Source organism: Stegodyphus dumicola, chromosome 3 (assembly GCF_044657685.1).
Source record: "Stegodyphus dumicola isolate Sdum_Otavi_A_Nest chromosome 3, ASM4465768v1".
NCBI lineage: Eukaryota > Metazoa > Arthropoda > Arachnida > Araneae > Eresidae > Stegodyphus > Stegodyphus dumicola.
In genome coordinates this window covers 53,775,215-53,793,350 of record NC_140770.1, presented here as the reverse complement: position 1 = coordinate 53,793,350, position 18,136 = coordinate 53,775,215, and the positions used below count along the sequence as shown (strand labels likewise).

General features: G+C 33.9%; 1 protein-coding gene across 1 annotated transcript in view; it reads left to right on the top strand.

Annotated features, from left to right (window-relative positions):
- Positions 1–18,136, top strand: part of LOC118189215 (uncharacterized) — an 85,017-nt gene that overhangs the window by 11,655 nt on the left and 55,226 nt on the right. The window contains exons 2-3 of the mRNA XM_085812893.1: positions 7,620–7,670; positions 12,253–12,475. Coding sequence (XP_085669019.1) covers positions 7,643–7,670; positions 12,253–12,475 — 251 coding nt within the window. The 5' untranslated portion in view covers positions 7,620–7,642. The remainder of the gene's footprint in view (positions 1–7,619; positions 7,671–12,252; positions 12,476–18,136) is intronic.

The window sequence follows — 18,136 nt, the reverse complement described above, 5'->3', positions numbered from 1 at the left end:
CTACCAGCGGCCGAGCGGTAACGTCGCTGAACACTGGTAGTTCGGTCCGAGGTTCGAATCCCGCGAACGGGCTGGCTGCATGGGTGTTTTCGTGGTTTCCCCATGTGTAACGTGTATACGAGCCAGTTTCTCTTAAAATGTCCTCCACGAAGGCATCCCTCCCTTAAGGCAGATAGCCCTCGAGTGCTTTGCCGTAATCTAATAAACCAAACCAAACCATTAAATATAACTCTTAATATTACCTTCAAACAGTAAATGCTTTCAATGTTCTACTAGTTTATAAAACCATAAATAAATGTTTATGTATTACGTTTCGTATAAAACATTTAAACTGCAAATTTTAAAAAAAAGGAAACTTTGTTATGACCTTGCATTAAAACCCCTTTAATCCTAACGTCATATCTGCAAGGAAAAATGGTGGATAGTATCTAAGCTACTAAACGTAAAATAACATATTATCTATCTATTTTAAGTCTGCTTCGGCTATCAGCCAAATAGCAGAGGAAGCTGATAGTTGGTAGATAATGAATTTTCTACTCTTGCACCCGTTAAGTGGAAAAGCAAATCATTTTATCTTTCGAGGGACAAAGTCTTAAAATGAATTCAATTTGCTTTTCGTATGCAATTTTTAGCGATACGGACAGTATCGCTTTTACAAATTATACTTTTTTAATGTCCCAAAAGCAGTGAATATTCTGTTTCAGATAAAGTAAATACCTTGAGTTATATCTTTTAATGCTGATCAAAATAAGTACAGTTAAACAAAAATAAAAAAAGATAGAGCGAATTATGCATGATATAATGCAATAAAAATAAAATTTTGATAAGGGTAATTCGCTGAAATATTCTTATGTCACTTATAAGCTATTTTTCCCTCCTTACCTTTGTGGTATAAGAGTAGCACATTCAGAGAGTATTCGAGAGGTTCAGATTCGACTCCGGCAAAGCCACTGCACATTTTTCACGTCTTCATTATAAAAAAAAAAAAAAAAAAAAAAAAAAACTAATGACTCTACAGAGGCGCCCGAAATAAAATAGTGGTGCACGATAATCATCACTTTTAAAAAAGTGGTAGTATATAAAGTATTTTCTCCCTCTTTCCAGCATATTTTCGTAGTGTAATAGTAGCACACCTGGCGCGTATTCGAGAGATCTAGGTTCGAGTTCCGGCAAGGGAATAGGACATTTTTCACCTCTCCTGCTTCAAAATAATCTAATATGTGTCTACACTCAGTGACATTAGAAATGCTGAAATAAATAAGAGGTCCTACACGATTAGAATTTGGCTGATTTAGATAAGTGCTTCCTCTGTGCGATTACAAGTAAAGTAGAGATGTATTTTATCATTACGATTAAATTTTAGTTGCCCTAGACAATTATTTCATGATTACAAAACTCGTTAAGGATTTAAAAATACCTCCTTTTCTTCCTGTAATTCACACCTAGCGATCTAAGTTAATGAAACTATTATCATGCTACTTAGGTAAAATACCATTCAAAATGACCTGAGATAAGGTAATTATTAAAAAACAAAAAACCTGAAATATTTCAGATTTTAAATTACGTCCAAAGGGGCGTTTTTTTTTTTTTTTTTTTTTTTTTTTTTTTTAAAGTTTAGTGTGGCGATTTTTATTTATTAAATATCATGTTCTTTGCACTTAAACCATAAAATTTAGTTCAATAGCAGTGTTGCGAAATAATTTTAAAATGAGCATATCTTTATAATTTCCGATACACAGTTCAAAGCGCTGGAGATAAAAAAGTTTTTTTTTTCTCCCGTAGAGTGTTGCCATTGCTCGCTTTTAAATAGTTGAGTTTGTTACTCAAAAATTCGTTAAAGTTTTACAAAATATGAAATCGATAATAAAACAAATTCCAAATTTCAAATTTGGGATTCCAGATGCCCATATTCGTAGTAGGATTACGTCATTCAAAATTCGATTGTTCTATGTACCGTTGTTTTATCACAATACGAGAAATATGCATACATTTATGCAGATTTTTCATTATTTAATTTCTTCAAATATAATGCAGGACTCTAACATTTTGTGGCAACAGTTTGAAAAGTGAACCGACATTTATGAGTCCGACGCAAAATGCCAAAACGAAAGTAATAGTCCTTCGGGACTGAAATCCCTTTGGACTAATAATATGAAAAACAGATACTTTGTTTTAAAAAGTCATAATATTTTTTGACCATATACTTGATATATTAGATTTATAAATTTTAAAATAAAGAAACTACCTTCTTCTGACATTAATATCTTTCTCTTAAAGAATACTTACATCCTCAGATCAATTTTTCTTAACAGTAACTAACATATTCTTACATTATGAGTGGGCAATGTAGCTGACCTCTGATAGTTCAAATAGGCTTCAAATTCCGACAAAGCGACTGACACGGATGGGCATTTTTAGTCTTTTCCATGAGTATTGTAGAATGAATTGGTTTTATTTGGAGCATGAGAGGTGAAAAATGTGCAACGTCCTCACCGAGACTCGAGCCCTAGAACTCTCCAATTCGTGACGAGTATGCTTTCAATTATACCACGAAGGCATGCGGAAAAGAGGGGGAAAATACCTTATAGTATAAAATACTTGTAGTTTTCCTCAAAAGAGCTCTACGAAAACTTCCTTCGTTTAGAGAGATAGCACCAGCCTGCTTTTCAGTTACTAGTTAAACAAATAAGCTTACATTGTTTTCAATACAGTAGGATTTTCTGAACGAAGATTTCTTTTAAATAATACATAATAATAATAATATTTCATTTAATTTCGATTTTGCGTTTAAACGTTTTTACGGAAAATCAGTTGAATTATTCTTTGTTATGAAAATTTCAAAGACCTTGGATAAGGCATCAGACCGGGACCATTCACTCTACAAATAAGAGCTAAGATGATTTCTTTCTTGATGAAGCTAATCTCGTAAGAAACTGTGTGTTTATTTCTGTCAATTTCACAAGTGGTGTTATATCCTGCCCATATAACCGACTGCAAGACATCTAGACGTGGTAGTCCATACTCCCTCCTTTCCGCATACCTTCGTACTGTAACCGTAGCACACTCGGCGCGCATTCAAGACGTTCAGGCTCGAGTCTGGGCTAGGGCATTGCGGATTTTTCCCATCTCCTGCTCAAAATAACCTAATAACTCTACAGTCTTTAGTTATTTTTCCTAGATATAGAATAAAAAATAATATTACATGTGTATAAAAAGGAATTATAAAAAACTACTTAACATTACTAATAATAATGAAAACTACAATACATTTCCTTCACTGCGCAGCTGCACGTAAAAGTGAGGGCAAGGAAATAACATTCTTAAATAATATTTTCCTCAATATTAGTAAGTTAATTCATTGGTTCCCAAACTGTAGTACGCGTACCTCTCAGACTAAGTGCTGGCTTAGCCAACCGTGCGAGACAAAGTAAACAAATATGGCAGAAAGTGTTATAATGTCACAATAAATTCTGATAAAATAATCTGATGTGGATACCACATGGCTTCCTTGTACGACCTATTAAATTATACACATATACACATTTCATTTAAACTTATCTTCTCTAATTATTCTAACTTAACTAACGGGTTCCTTAAAGCAAGTTGAAAATGACATCAAAAATTGTAAATTTTTTAGATTAAATATCCCGGTTCATTTTTTTCTTACGGGTGTCAAACTTCTTGAAATTTTATTTCTTCATAACGAGTATAACACTTTCTCAAAAATAAGCATAGAAACCGTATTTAAACTCATATTTAATTATTTGCCCATTTGCTTTTGATTTGACATTACTAGAACATGATTTTTTTTTTTTTTTTTTTTTTTTTTTTTTTTTTTTTTTTTGTAATTTAAAACACTTTTGTAGCTCGAAGTGTATGGCTACAGCCAACGATTGCGAAAACAATGGTCAGGTAAAGACTTCCAAGCCGAGTAAAGGGTATGTAAGTATGTATTGTATGTGCGTATGTATGTATTGTATGTATGTATGCATATATGTGTGTATGTATGTATAGATGATATATATATATTCATGTTTCCAATATATTCATGTTTTCAATATTAATGTTTTCAATATATATATATATATATGATTAATACATATACTGATACATACATTTACATATATATGTATATATATTTTTGGTACTGCCGATTTCAATAAAAAAGAGAGGTGCACAACTAGATGTTACAACATGTAGTATACGTAAAATTTCAACGGTCTACGGCTGAGCATTTTTGAGTTACGCAAGATAAATGCTTACATACGTACGGAGGTCACAAAAAATACATTTTACAATCCGTTTTGGAAAAAGAACTGTTTTTTATTCTGACCATACCTACAAAAGTCACGCAAAAAATAGTCAAAAGGGTTTCGGAAACTCTCGAAATGGATATTTCCGTTAAAATCTGATAACCGAAATTTTTTGGAAGTTGTTATACTTACTTTAGTTCGTACAAAGAAGTAAAAAGGGAAATATTTAGAATTTTTCTTTAAATAAAAGGAAAGCAATTGAAAGAATACCTGATGTGACCGGTATTCACTAAAATATATATAAAAGCAATTTAATTATTGGTAACTAGACATTTCTTTTCACTCTGTCACCACAGATTATATAAAACAATAGCCAGCCAGTCATGTTTTCAATATTGATTGAATCATTAAATCAGTCAAAATGTTCTCTTTGTTTACAATTGTAATATTCAAATCAGTCTGAAAACTGTGAAGTTTTGTTTTAAATTAACTTCCGTTCTTTGAAATATGATAAAAGTAAAACTGTTTTCAAAGTATGTAAAAATGTATATGGGGTTTAAAATATATTTAAATGTATATGGGGTAAAAATTTACATGTTTTTAAGTATGTAAGTTATGTAAAAATGCATATAGGGTTTTAAATTAGATCATCGTTCAGAACTAAAACTATCTTGGATAAAAACTTCAAATAAATTATTAATGTCTTCCCCAAGCACTTATCTGAAAACCATCCATTTCAGTTAAGTCTGAAATGTTACAGTGATGAATGTTTTCAAAGACTTGCATAACTATCTGACAGATTCTCAAAAATAAATAAATTCAATTTAGAATTGCAGACCACATCCGTAACTGTTTTCAAAGTGTTTGTCAAAACCGATTCTATAATAAGAAAGTGAGAGTTCTGAAAAATCGAGTAATGAAAACATTCGAAACGAAATATCTGACACCCTTTTACAACTTTATGTCATAAAATTACTTTAATGTTACAAGTGAAGTCAAAGAGAACAAGATAACCCACCTAAATGAGTCACAAGGATCATTTAAAAATTTGTATTCCAAACGAAATGATAATGCCAAATGAATTTCAGATCCTTTCAAAGAATATTTCTTGAAAGCTGCTCAAATTATCATTCTCTGAAAAAAAATAATATCTCTCTGATTATATTCTGACCTTATTCATCGCAGTTTATTGATGTTATACAGTAGTAAGATATATTGCGGAAATACTACAGACATAAGTGGTTTACAGGTTTTGAATGGAAAGGTTACGGTACTTTACAAATATGTCTTATTAACGTTACAAGGTACTTCTCCCGCCTTCTTGGCAGGCCTACGTGGTGTGGTGGTCTGCACGCTGGACGCGTATTTCCAGAGGTCCTGGTTCGATTCCCGGCGAATACGTTGCTCATTTTCCATGACTCCTGCTTTAAAAAAATCCTAATGTCTCTACAGTGGCGGCCGAACTAAAAGGTGAGTTTAGTTCGGTCACCCAGATTCTCCACACCCAGGATTTGGTGAATGATGATTCTCCACACCCAGGATTTAACTAACTAGTTATACAGCTGAAGTTTCGAATTCATATCTCAATTTTATGTACAGATATTTGAATTACATCATCCCATTTATGTTTTTCTCAAGCATTAAAGAATAATTTTCCTTAAAGTATCGCTAATATTCATTGGTTTAGACCTACCAACAACTGCACTCCTTAAGGGCGTAGAAACATTAGGACTTTTTGGAAACAGGAGATGTGAAAAATGAGCACCCTCACCAGGACTCGAACCTAGACTTCTCAAATATGCGCCAAGTGTGCTGCCGTTACACCAGGAAGGCATGCAGAAAGGAGAAGAAAATACCTTATGTATTCCCCTTTTTAAAGGGCGACTGAGGATTAGAGGAGCCAGTCGCCAAATCCTGGTGCTGAAGAATCGTCATCCACTACCTTTTAATTAGGGCGCCACTGTCGAGACATTATATTTTTTTGTTTGTTTTTGCTTTGAAGATGGAGACGTGAAAAATGAGCAATGGCCTCGCCGGGACTCGAACATTGACCTCTTGAATACGTGCCTAGTGTGCTACCCGTTAAACCACGAGGGCATGCTGTAAGGAGGGAGAAAGTAAATACAATACCTTATAAGAGTTACTCATACACTTCTTCAAATCGCAAAACAAATAATTAAATATTAAGTTACTAGTGACACTACAGAAAGAAATTTAGCTTATTCCTTAATTTATGGTAAAACTCCTGATTTTTTCCACCTTTTTCTGCAGTTTTTTTAAAGCAACTTTTAAATGTTACTACCTGGTACTTCAGCAATTTTTCGCAGAAATGCGTTTATTATTTTTTCCAACGTAAATTTTTAATATGCATTTTACTGTTTTTGTGATTAAGTGCTTAAATATCTAGAACTGTTAAATGACTTAAGAACTGTACCCGTAACGGCTTTTATGGTTGTTATTGGGCACAGATACCATGCTTATTGGACTGAGCGATGTAACCGTTTGGTAACCTGCCATATCTAAGAAAGGAAACATAGGCATAAAGGTCATTTCTTTGAAAGTCCTGAAGCTACCGTCTTAAGATATCAAGATCCACACTAGAATGATAGATGGCAAAGAGTTAAACAGCCCAATTTCGATTAAAAAGCAATATTCGCATTTATTTAGCAATTACGATGAAGGAGATGTATTAAAACTCCTTCGTTGAACGGAATCTCACAGATAATTTTTCATGGGTTTATCTATGCAACACTCGCGATTCAATACGGTAATCAGTAATATAGTCACTGTAGTTTAACCCGGTAGTTACGTCAAATGAAAGCCTTGAGAAATTCCCGACTAATATATAAAGAATACAGATTGTGAGAAAATCTTTGAAATAGTTAGTGTACGATTTTTCATTTTAAATTTCATTATAAATTAAACTGTATTTATTTATTTAACTGGACAAGAATGTATTTTAGCTATTTCTAGTAAGTTATTCACAGTTTTAGTATTAAGACCCACTTATTCTAAGCTGTGTTTATCATTCCATATCTTCTCCTTACGTAAACAGAAATCCTGTCATTTCAGTCGTCATATAGAAATTTTACTGTAAATATTCCTACTCCATTTAAAAGATTATTTCTATAAATTTTTACCCCAATAAATTCACATATTTTTACAGATAGGTGTATGTAAAATATGAATAGTTAAGTATGATGAAGTGTACGTAACTGCTTATGACGGCCGTTTCTCCGACTTTTGATGAACACTTAAGTTCAGTTAGGTTCCATTTAATCAAATCTTACTTAAATTATTCTTTGCTATTTTTCTTTTAATTTTAATGTTTTCTTTTCTTTATGATCTTCATTTTTCTTTTTGTAGAGTGAATTGGGTATTCCGCCAAAATGCTTCTTCAACTGTTTTCTTTGACGAGTAAGTATAAAAATAATCTTTGTAAACAGAATTAATAATTGATTATAATTTTTGATCATAATGTTTAAATGATATAATTCTTATAAGCATTAAAATCTCAAGGTCCATATGATTCAGTAACATAGTGGATATGTATAGTTGCCAGTTGATAGCAGGCGAGGGCTCCAGGGTTTTGCAGTAGGATCAATATGTCCTGACCTTAGATTGCAACTTTTCCAATGTAAGTTAGATGTTTCAAGGGTCAACACTTTTCCAACATTAAATGCTTGAGCAGATTTTGAAAACAGTTCTTAATATATGTGAGGCTCTTGTACTCATGATAATGCAACGCTTGTTACGCTTGACTAGAATGTAATTTGTAACAGGTCTTGTAAAATGAAAGCTAATGACTTAATGGGACTACTTTGTATGCAAAAGACTAAAATGTAAAAAAGAAAAACTCAACAAAACAGGCAAAACAAATAGCACGAAAATGAATACGAAATCTGAAAGCTTAAAATATTTTGTGATACTGCTGTATAATTGAATTTTATGGTTTAAGTGCGAAGAACATGATAGTTAATAAGTAAAGCTAACACACAAAACATTAAAAACGCTTCTTTGGGCGTAATACAAAATCAAAAGAAAGATTTCAGATTTTTTTTAATTTTAATTTTAAATTGTAGTTTTTCCTCCAATGTTAAAAGATATTTAAAACTGTATAAGAATTTGTTTGAATTGATATATAGGGGTACGCAGAAGTGGCCTGTAAAAACACACTACAGACGAGCATTTCGCAATTAAGGATCGTGTCAGTAGGCCTCGTTAGAGTAAGATTTCTAATGCCTGTCTACCAAAGGGTATCAATCTGAGTAGAGCAGTTTATCCTCGGTGTCGATTTGTGTATGCTTCTGCTGTCAGCGTCTGGAAGTCAGAAAAATAAAGAGTGTGCAGTAGTTTTTGACCAACAGTGCAACTGATACTGTTGTTACATTTCTACAAACATTTGACGATGCTGCTTTGGGTAAATAAGAAGTGACATCAACACGATAAGACCTACGTGTGAGTTTACACTAATAGCTAAACATTAACACTGATTACTTTCTGAACGGGATCTGTCGTTTCCTGGTAACTCTCGAAGTAGCTATTCTACATCATAGTAATCACTTGAGTCAGCAATTTTGTCCATATTTCTACAGCAGCTTGGGCTGCAAATATATAATTTCGCTTGCTTATTACACAAATTTTCATGAGCTACTGAATCCAGCGAATTATTATGGCACGAGAAATGAAAAGACAAACACCTTACAATTTAAATCTTAACTGTTAACAGAAATTAAAATACACTGTGCTGGCCACCCAAATTGCAACACCAAGAAAGACAAGAGATATCACAACAAAATTTATTTAGATAACATGTTGACCAAGTATCAAATGATTAAATTTATAAACTTCTGTGAAGTGTGGTTCCTTCCAGAATCAGTAGCCAGAGTAGCCGCCATTATTGGAGATCACCGCTGCCACACGCCTCGGCATTGTTTCAAAGAGACTTTGGATGTGTACTTGGGATACAGCACACCAAGCAGCTTCCACACGTTGCCAACGTTGATCTGGTGTGGCAGCTTGGGATGTAATCTGCGTCAATCGTTCAGCAACCATGGACCACATGCTTTCTATCGTCGAAAGATCCGGAGAGCGAGCCGGACAGGGAAGCAATTCAATCTGGCGATTGACGAAGAACCCTTGGACAATGCCTGCCACGTGTGGTTGCGCATTATCCTATTGACATATGGCCGCGGGTAAGCCCTGAAGGTAAGGAAGGACAACTGGCTCCAAAACCTCGGAGATGTAACTCTGGCTGTTTAAAGTACCGGCAAAGCGTATTAGAGAAGTGCGAGAATACAGTTCCATGCCATAATACCCGGTGCAGGACTGGTGTGGCGGTGCATAACGCAGCTGTTCAGCATCCTCTCTCCACGGTGTCTCCAGACTCGAATCCGACCATTGTGGTGTTGCAGACAGAAGCGTGACATGTCAGTAAATCAATTTCAATCATTCTGTCGTCCACACGCTTCTTTCGTCGCACCATTGACGCGGGAGACATCTGTGGTTCTGCGTCAAAGGTAGACGAAGCAATGGACGTCTTGCGGACAGACCACTCTGCTGTAAACGGCGTCGAATGGTACGCACATACACTGGATGATGCGTTACAGACTGAATGCGCTGTGCTATGGTTGTTGATGTGACTGAGCGATCCGTCATTGCCATGCGCACAATGTTCCTGTCATCACATCACGTGAAGGGGTGCACTGAGGTGGATGCGATCGTTGATCGTATTTTGAAAAAAAAAAAAAAAAAAAAAAAACCCAAGAAAAACACAATTGCCGAACTTGAAATCGTCGAAGACTCCAAGCCTTAAATAGCGCTTTAAGTGGCGCCACAGGCGCGCGTGATATGCATCTGCGCTGAAATTCTAATCATTTGCATATCTCACCTCCACTAATGCACGTTGTAAATTTCATGTTATTTGCATGCTTCCTTCAGAGTGTAGCATTTACGGTGGCCAGCAGTGTAGTTGTCGCATAATGAGTGCCTACTACTTCATTTTATGAAATGTAAATTTGTAATAAATGAATTACATTTAATATTAGCATGGTGTTTCTGCAATGAGTGAAAGAGGGGTAACAAAATCAGTTTTCTACTTTTCATGTATGACATATAAAATGAGTTTTTTTCGGTTATTTTATAATTATAAAATCTTTGTAATATTGTTATTTTTGTGTTATATTGTATTGCTGTATATACTTCATTGTATAATTTCTACGTTCTAGTTTTGAGTGTGAAACTCTTTCTTATGAATAATTTCATTAACAGACCTTCTAATCACAACTTCAAAAGGCAATTAAATATGGAAAAAATAATAGTTTGCGTAGTATAGTATGTGATGGGAAGGAAATTTCAGCACAGTAAGTACGAAGAACATGGAAAACGAGAATTCATCTTAATCACGGATATTTACAAGAAGTACATCCTTTGTCAGAAAAGTTTCAGGACAAAGGTCGTAAAAAAATAGACCTTTGCACTTGCCAAGTAATGATCCTAGCCTCTATCAAAGTAGTCCCCTTGTCTATCTATGCACAACTGTCAACGCTTCTGAAGCTCTTGGAAGCAAGCAAGGAAATCTTCAACTGCGATGCTTGCTAGCTCATTTGTCACAGCCTATTGGATGTCTGCAATAATCTTGATGAAGCTTTCCTTTCTGTCACCTTTTCACTCACGGAAACAAGAAACAATCACAGTAATCTTTGACACAAATGTGCGATCACGTCTGGCTCTATCCAATAGTTCAGCAGAAATTCTTCGACTTTTTATTCTTCTGTTAGTGAGTGAGGGACATTCTTACATTAAGTTTCCGTTTCCGTATATCTTCGAGTAATCTTATCACACACATCACGATTCAAATTCAGTTCTGATACCGTACGTACACGACGGTCTGCTTACACGATAGTCTTCTTGCAATAACTGCCTTACACGCTCCACGTTTGCATCGGTATGTGCTATAGACGGACAACCAGTTCTAGGATCATCTTGCACTGAATCACGAAACCTTTTGTGCCACTCGGAAACACACAATTCGGATTCTTGAAAGTATCTCGCTTATATTTCTTGCTTAAATCATGTTCCACGTTTCACTAGGGGTTATCCGAGCTTAACACAGAACTTAATGTTCATTCTTTGCTCACAATCAGCATCCATTGCGTCACCTTAACGAATGCGACAACAATCAGACCACTGTGCTGCTAAGCACAGCTCTGTCCCCTAGTAAGATTGAGCGGAAACATGGCCAAGGTCTTATCAAGTACGAATACATACCAGATAACATAAAAACAATATTTGTTCCTTTTTAGTTCTGTAAACTCAGAAATAAAAAACATTTCCTGGAACGTTTCTGACAAAGGATGATTTCTAAAAAACTTGATATTTACGAACCTTTCTCAGATGAAGGACAGTCAGATGCAGTATTTGCATCACAACGATGAAGAAGTGATTGGATGGATGAACACCTTAAAAGATGCATGACATACCATGTACTTCTGCAGTAGTGGTGCTAATTCTGGCAACAAGGTTTTCGAGAGTACCGAGTTGCATCTTGTAAACGGGATCCGTCGTTGTGTTGGAATGCATTTATTGCAGTTACTGGTCGTTCATTTGAACAGCTCTCTCAAATATCAAACACTATTTCGTCTCAATAACTATCATTAAAACAAATTTTATCTTCCATGCTCTTGCTTGCATTTGTTCTTGCTATGTTTCCACGTTCACATTTCACATTCCTCCATGCACTGCATTATAAAACATTTTACTTTGACATGTTCATCACTACCATTGACATCATAAACATTGACATCTTCTATCACTACCATCAATTCTATTATATCCTGTGCTTTATTCCTTATACATCTACTTCTTCATAGTTATCTTATACATGCCCTCTAGGTGTGTCATGTGACTATTGATTATCCAAATGAAAGACAATTCGCGTCAAATTCTTAAATTTTACATATTTTGATCGGTAAAAATGGAATCATCTTTTTTCTTTCAGCTGTTCTTCTGCTACAACCAGCATGGAGTGCTTTAACTCGCGACGAATTTCTTACGCAAATTAAACCTATATGCTACGAAAGGGAAAAAGAGAGAGTATTAGTTAATGGTCAAACGATGCCTCTTGCGAGCACCCTGGAGAACTTTATCGCTCTTGTGGAAAAGCTCGAAGCAGCTAACCCTAATATAGGTCTCAAGCAAGAGTTATTTTATCTCCTTCGAAGGTAAGTACTTTTACTAATTTTTAAGCATTTACCTATAAAACGTTTTGTTAGCTAAATTTATCTTGTGAAGTAAAATTGCTTAAAAAATACACTTACCAACTTCGGAGTTTGGAGTTAAGTTACAGATGTCAAGAGTATTGGTATGAAGCATTGTAAGATATTTTTACAAAGGATTACACCTATGGTTATTTATAATTTTTTTAAAATATTTAATATACATATGATGATATAATTTAGTTCCCTGCAGTAATTTGAGATTGTTTGACTAGGGAAGACCTTATTTTGCAGTCGCGAGGGGATTGTGGTTAGAAGATCACTGAAAATATCAATTACGTAGTGGAAGATCCGAAGAAAACTTTTGAAGAATTACATAATCACTTGATAATCCAAATATCTCTTTATTACTTGTTGATTGTCCTATGGCATGGCACATCACAACGGGGCCCCTTTGCACCCCACAGTTTTGATGATGACGCTTTTTTTTTTTTTTTTTTTAACAGAAACAGTCAAGCAAGAGACGTTCTTTACCTAGCAAGCGTACGCAGAGAAAGAGGTAGGGTAGTCACAGATCACGGGACACTATTCGTGTAAAAGGCGTGCGGCTTGTTGAGGCCTTTAACAGTCTATATTTCTTAAGTTCCTAATGGCATAAAGATGAGGAAAAAAACTCCGAACAAGAGGAAAGTCTTAAAGCACTGGGTGCGGATCTCATAAGATAAAGACGTAAGACGCCATCTGCTGACTACAATAATCTTCAGTAATAGAGTATCTTTGGAGTGACGTTCATGTGAAACCATCTGATACTATGGGATAAAGCAATGGCATAACTTTGAAGAAGTATATTTTCCTTGAGATAGTTTCTTGAGACAAATTCTATTTGGCATAAATACAGTGAAGAGCATAAAAATAAGTTGCAAAAAGAGAAACAGTTTTGTACTGGTATATGTGCGTAAACAAATCTAACAGGTCTCTAACCGGTCATGGAAAGTTCCCATTTGTTTGTCTTATCCACTACGACACAGAGCTATCGCATACAGAATATAATACAATATGTACAAATACAGTCTACAAAACCTGCTATATGAGGTACAAAAAATCTTCTTTGCAAGGTACGAAATAAAAACTTGGTTAAATATGAATAAAATATAAAACTTATTTAAATGAAGTAAATGAAAAAATATTAAATAATATAAAGAAGCCCTACTATTTATAATTATGAGGGATAATGCAAGATCTTTTATGATGCTCTATGACGTAGTCATAATTGCCTAATTTCTTAATGATTTCCTTGTTGTGTTGATCACATTTGAGGAAAGTTTTATGGGTAGGGTAGTTGGATTGCCATGGTATTTATAGTAAAATATTTCGTTGACCTGATTGGTTAACATATAGGCAGTGCGAAAGCTTAAGATGACATAATAAGGAATCAGTTTTCAAATATGACGCAGTTTCGAGAAATTTATAACTAGAGAAGAAGTAGTCAATTAAAAATGAGGAACTAAGAAACTATTGCTAAATTAAACTATAAAGTTGATTTACATATTTTTTGTCTTACACACACACACACACACACACATATATATATATATATATATATATAAGCCAGAAATTAATTAATTTCTATTCACTAGTATTTTCAAAAAAATCTTAACAGACAGTCTCACTCAAATAATAACTCCACATAATACATCCCTCAAGAATTCCGAGTCCCACCCACTACCATAAATTACTTCACCCAAGTTTTACCGACTGATATTATTCAAAGCCCCCACTGCCGATAAGAATTTTCGGACACCCTACACTTATGAGTCAGACACGAAGAGAACACTTTGCCAACTCCCCCACTAGAAAGAATGTAAGTTACTTAATACCTTTTCTGGTCTTTATATCTTCATGTACATTCACTGTTCTTATTATATATTATTTTTTATATTATTTTTTACATAATTTTTATATTGTCTTTGATTTGTTTCTACAAAGTTTGCATTATTTATCTTATTTTGTAATCTTCTATGTTTATTTCAACTTTACTTTAAATTCGATTTCATAATGACAATTTCCAATGTTTAACTTTTGCAAATAATATAGAACTCAAATGCATAAACATGAAGGTGTCGGGGACGGTTACTCGGGTTATTTAGGATTTCTCTACAGAAATTGCTTTTCACTCCAAATTGAATTGACTAAAATGCTTCATAAGAATAAGTTCTTTGAGTATTAGCATTGGTTCATAATCCCTTCTATTCGCGGAAATATTTGACCTGACTAGAATTGCCGATTTGGTTTTAACTTATAACTCGAGTAAAGACGAAACACCTTCGTATTTACGTATTTTTATCAATTATTGTTCATTGAACGGGAGTTGGTTTGTTCCCCTTGAAAAGTCAACTAATTTCCGATCAATGACAATGATTACATGTTTTTAATTTTTCTTTTTACAATTGAAATTTTATTCTTCATGATGATTTAACTCCAGTTCCCGTTAAAACATTATTAACATTTTGCTTTCAAATTACTTCAAAACATCTTTCAAAATATAACTTACCAGTATGGATTCACTCTTTTAAAATAATTCTACTTTAATTAAACTTAGGAGATAATATAATCAATTAATCAATATTGTTTAGGAAATAAATTATTATTAACTAACTTTGCAGCAATTGCGCAAGTAGTAGTAACTTGTTTTCGCACTAAATGAATTTAAGATCATACAACATTATATATATATATATATATACTTAGTTTATTATGTATATATATCACAAATTTTTATTTTAAAACAAAATACGTGTCTTCGTGGACTTGGTTATAAAACTTCTCACTTTTTGTCTACATATGTATATACAGGATTGTTCGGAAAATAGTAGGAATGTTTTTTCCCACCAAACGTAGCGAGAGAGGAGGATGTTACTGCTCTGGTTGGGTTGTAGATGATCATAGTTACCAGCGCACCGGTCGCCAGTCGTCTCCAAGCCTTTATGGAGTGTAGATTGAGTTTAAGCCTTCATGGAGTGTAGATTGAGTTTAAGGCACCTCTTTCAAGGTGTCTTGTCATCTCCACAATCAGTCGTTTGTTAGAGCAGCGTTACGCAGTCAAATTTTGCATCAAACTGGGAGTCAGATCCAGGACATTGTCAAGACTGCTTGTGGTGATCAATTCAATATTTTTGAGTGGCACCAATTGTTTCGGAACGGAAGAGAGCAAATTGAAGATGAGCAACGATCAGAACGCCCTTCAACGGCAAAAAGTGACCAAAACTTAGTAAAAGTGCGACATCTTTTGAACTCAGCGTCTCAAACTCAGAAAACGAGTCGCCCTCGTCCGTCCAGAAGTCGCTGGACCATGGAGACTCCATCACGGCAATGCTCCGAGCCAAATTGCCTTTGCTGTCATGGACTTCCTGACCAAACATGGCATCACAGAATTCCCAGTTCCCCAGCTTTATTTACATCCTTTCCAGCCCATAGCCCAGATGTCGCTCTTTCAGATTTATTTCTCTTTCCACGACTGAAAACGATCATGAAAGGGAAGCACCACGACTCGGTGCAGGCCATTCAAGAGGTCGTAACGAGAGATCCGAAGAGCATTCCAGTTTCTGCGTTCCAGGGAACCTTCTGTGATTCGTAGACTCTCTGGAAATGCTGCGTTGTTGCATGTTTGGAAAACTATTAAGTCGATATGTCAAAAGTGTGAATATTTTTTTTAATTCAGTCCTACTACTTTTCGAACTATATATATATAATTTCCAGTCAATGAAACGATAATTACTTAGTTTGTTGGTTGCATTTTTGCTTTTAATTACTCCTTTTTAATAATTACATTTTAGATATTCTAATGAGTAAATTCATTTCAGTAGAATTTTAAACACTTTTTTAAATAAAATAGTATACTAGAAAATAAATTATTATTTTATTACTTTGCAGCTTTAGCTCAAGTATTACGCAATTACAAATAATTACCTTATTTACTTAAATCTTATATATATTTTACATAATAAACAAAACATGCAACTGGTGACAAAGCTTTGTTAGGTTTAAGTAGATGTAAATTAAGTTTTTTAACATACTTCATAAATGTTTTATGTGGCCATCTTGCTGTCGTGAGATATGTCTATATTTCACGGTTTATTCTTCACGATTTAAAATTTATTTGGAAAAATAACTTATGCCACAGATGAATGCAAACTATGATGCTTGCCTCTCTTCTGTTTCCGGCATTTTTTCAGAAAGACTATTATCGAAACCATCTGCAAAGTAACTTCAATTAAAATTTGCCACAAATTTCGATAGTAAGAACAGAATGAAAACAGATTGCATTAAAATTATGGCATTTGAACTTAATACCAAGTGGTTTTCTTTTGTAGAGTTTTGATAAGTAGACTATGCCTCAATTCCTAATACATCCCTTATTTTCGTAAATTTATCATACCTGCTGTAGCAGGTGGTCTGTGGCATGTTGGTCGGAACAGATTATTCAGAGCTGTCTTCCATTTTAACAAATGCTGAAAATACGTAAAAAAACGTAGTGAGTTTTCTTGTATTTCGAAGGAATAAAACTTGGTTTTAATTGTATATTTTATTTGTTATGAATTTCGATCATAATACATAGCATTGTTTATTTGTTACACCTCAGATTCTTTAATATCATGTACTTATTTTCTTTAATATTATGAGTACTTAAGTTACCTAATGTTTACTATAAGTTATATAGGTTAGTCTCATCACACTTCAATCTAGAGAAAACCCAAAAGATCACAGGGCTCACCGAGCTGTCGTGGCTGGAAACAACTGATCTCCTGTGAACCCCTAGACTCTCAATCAAGACTTTGGACATTTATTAAAATTTCGAAAATCTATACAAAAATGTACATAACATTTCAACAGGTGGTGCCATCGCCCTTACATGCTTTGGATACATATCCAGTTTTGACTTGATGGTACAATTTGGTCTTGGTGGTAGCAATACATATATATTCAGTATAATACAATTGATACAATTAATACAATACAATTTTGACTTGTTATTAATAGATGGTATAGGTTTGAGAATTTAAATTAATTAGTACAGTACTTAAATGAATAGTACAATTTAGTGTTTCACTAATTCCAATATATAATGCAATGTATAATTCAATTTAGTTTAGTATAATAATTCAATACATATATCCAAATATAACACTGTTTATATATTCAATACATCAATGATAAATAGTTCATTGATCCTAATAGTTTATTATTGTAATAGTTCATAAAAGTTGAAAGTAATACATGGGCATACATTTCACAAATAGTTCATTGGTATATAGTTCGTAAATAATTTGTATATAATTCATAATATTACATTTATAGGATATCTGTAAATAATTCTTAGTAGTTCATAATAGGTTACTGGCAAAATTATTGGTGTTATAAACAACAAGAATAATTAGTCCAAAGGGATTTGAATCCCGAAGGACTATTAGTTTCGTTTTGGCATTTTGCGTCGGACTCATAAATGTCGGTTCACTTTTCAAACTGTTGCCACAAAATGTTAGAGTCCTGCATTATATTTGAAGAAATTAAATAATGAAAAATCTGCATAAATGTATGTATATTTCTCGTATTGTGATAAAACAACGGTACATAGAGTCATCGAATTTTGAATAACGTAATCCTCCAACG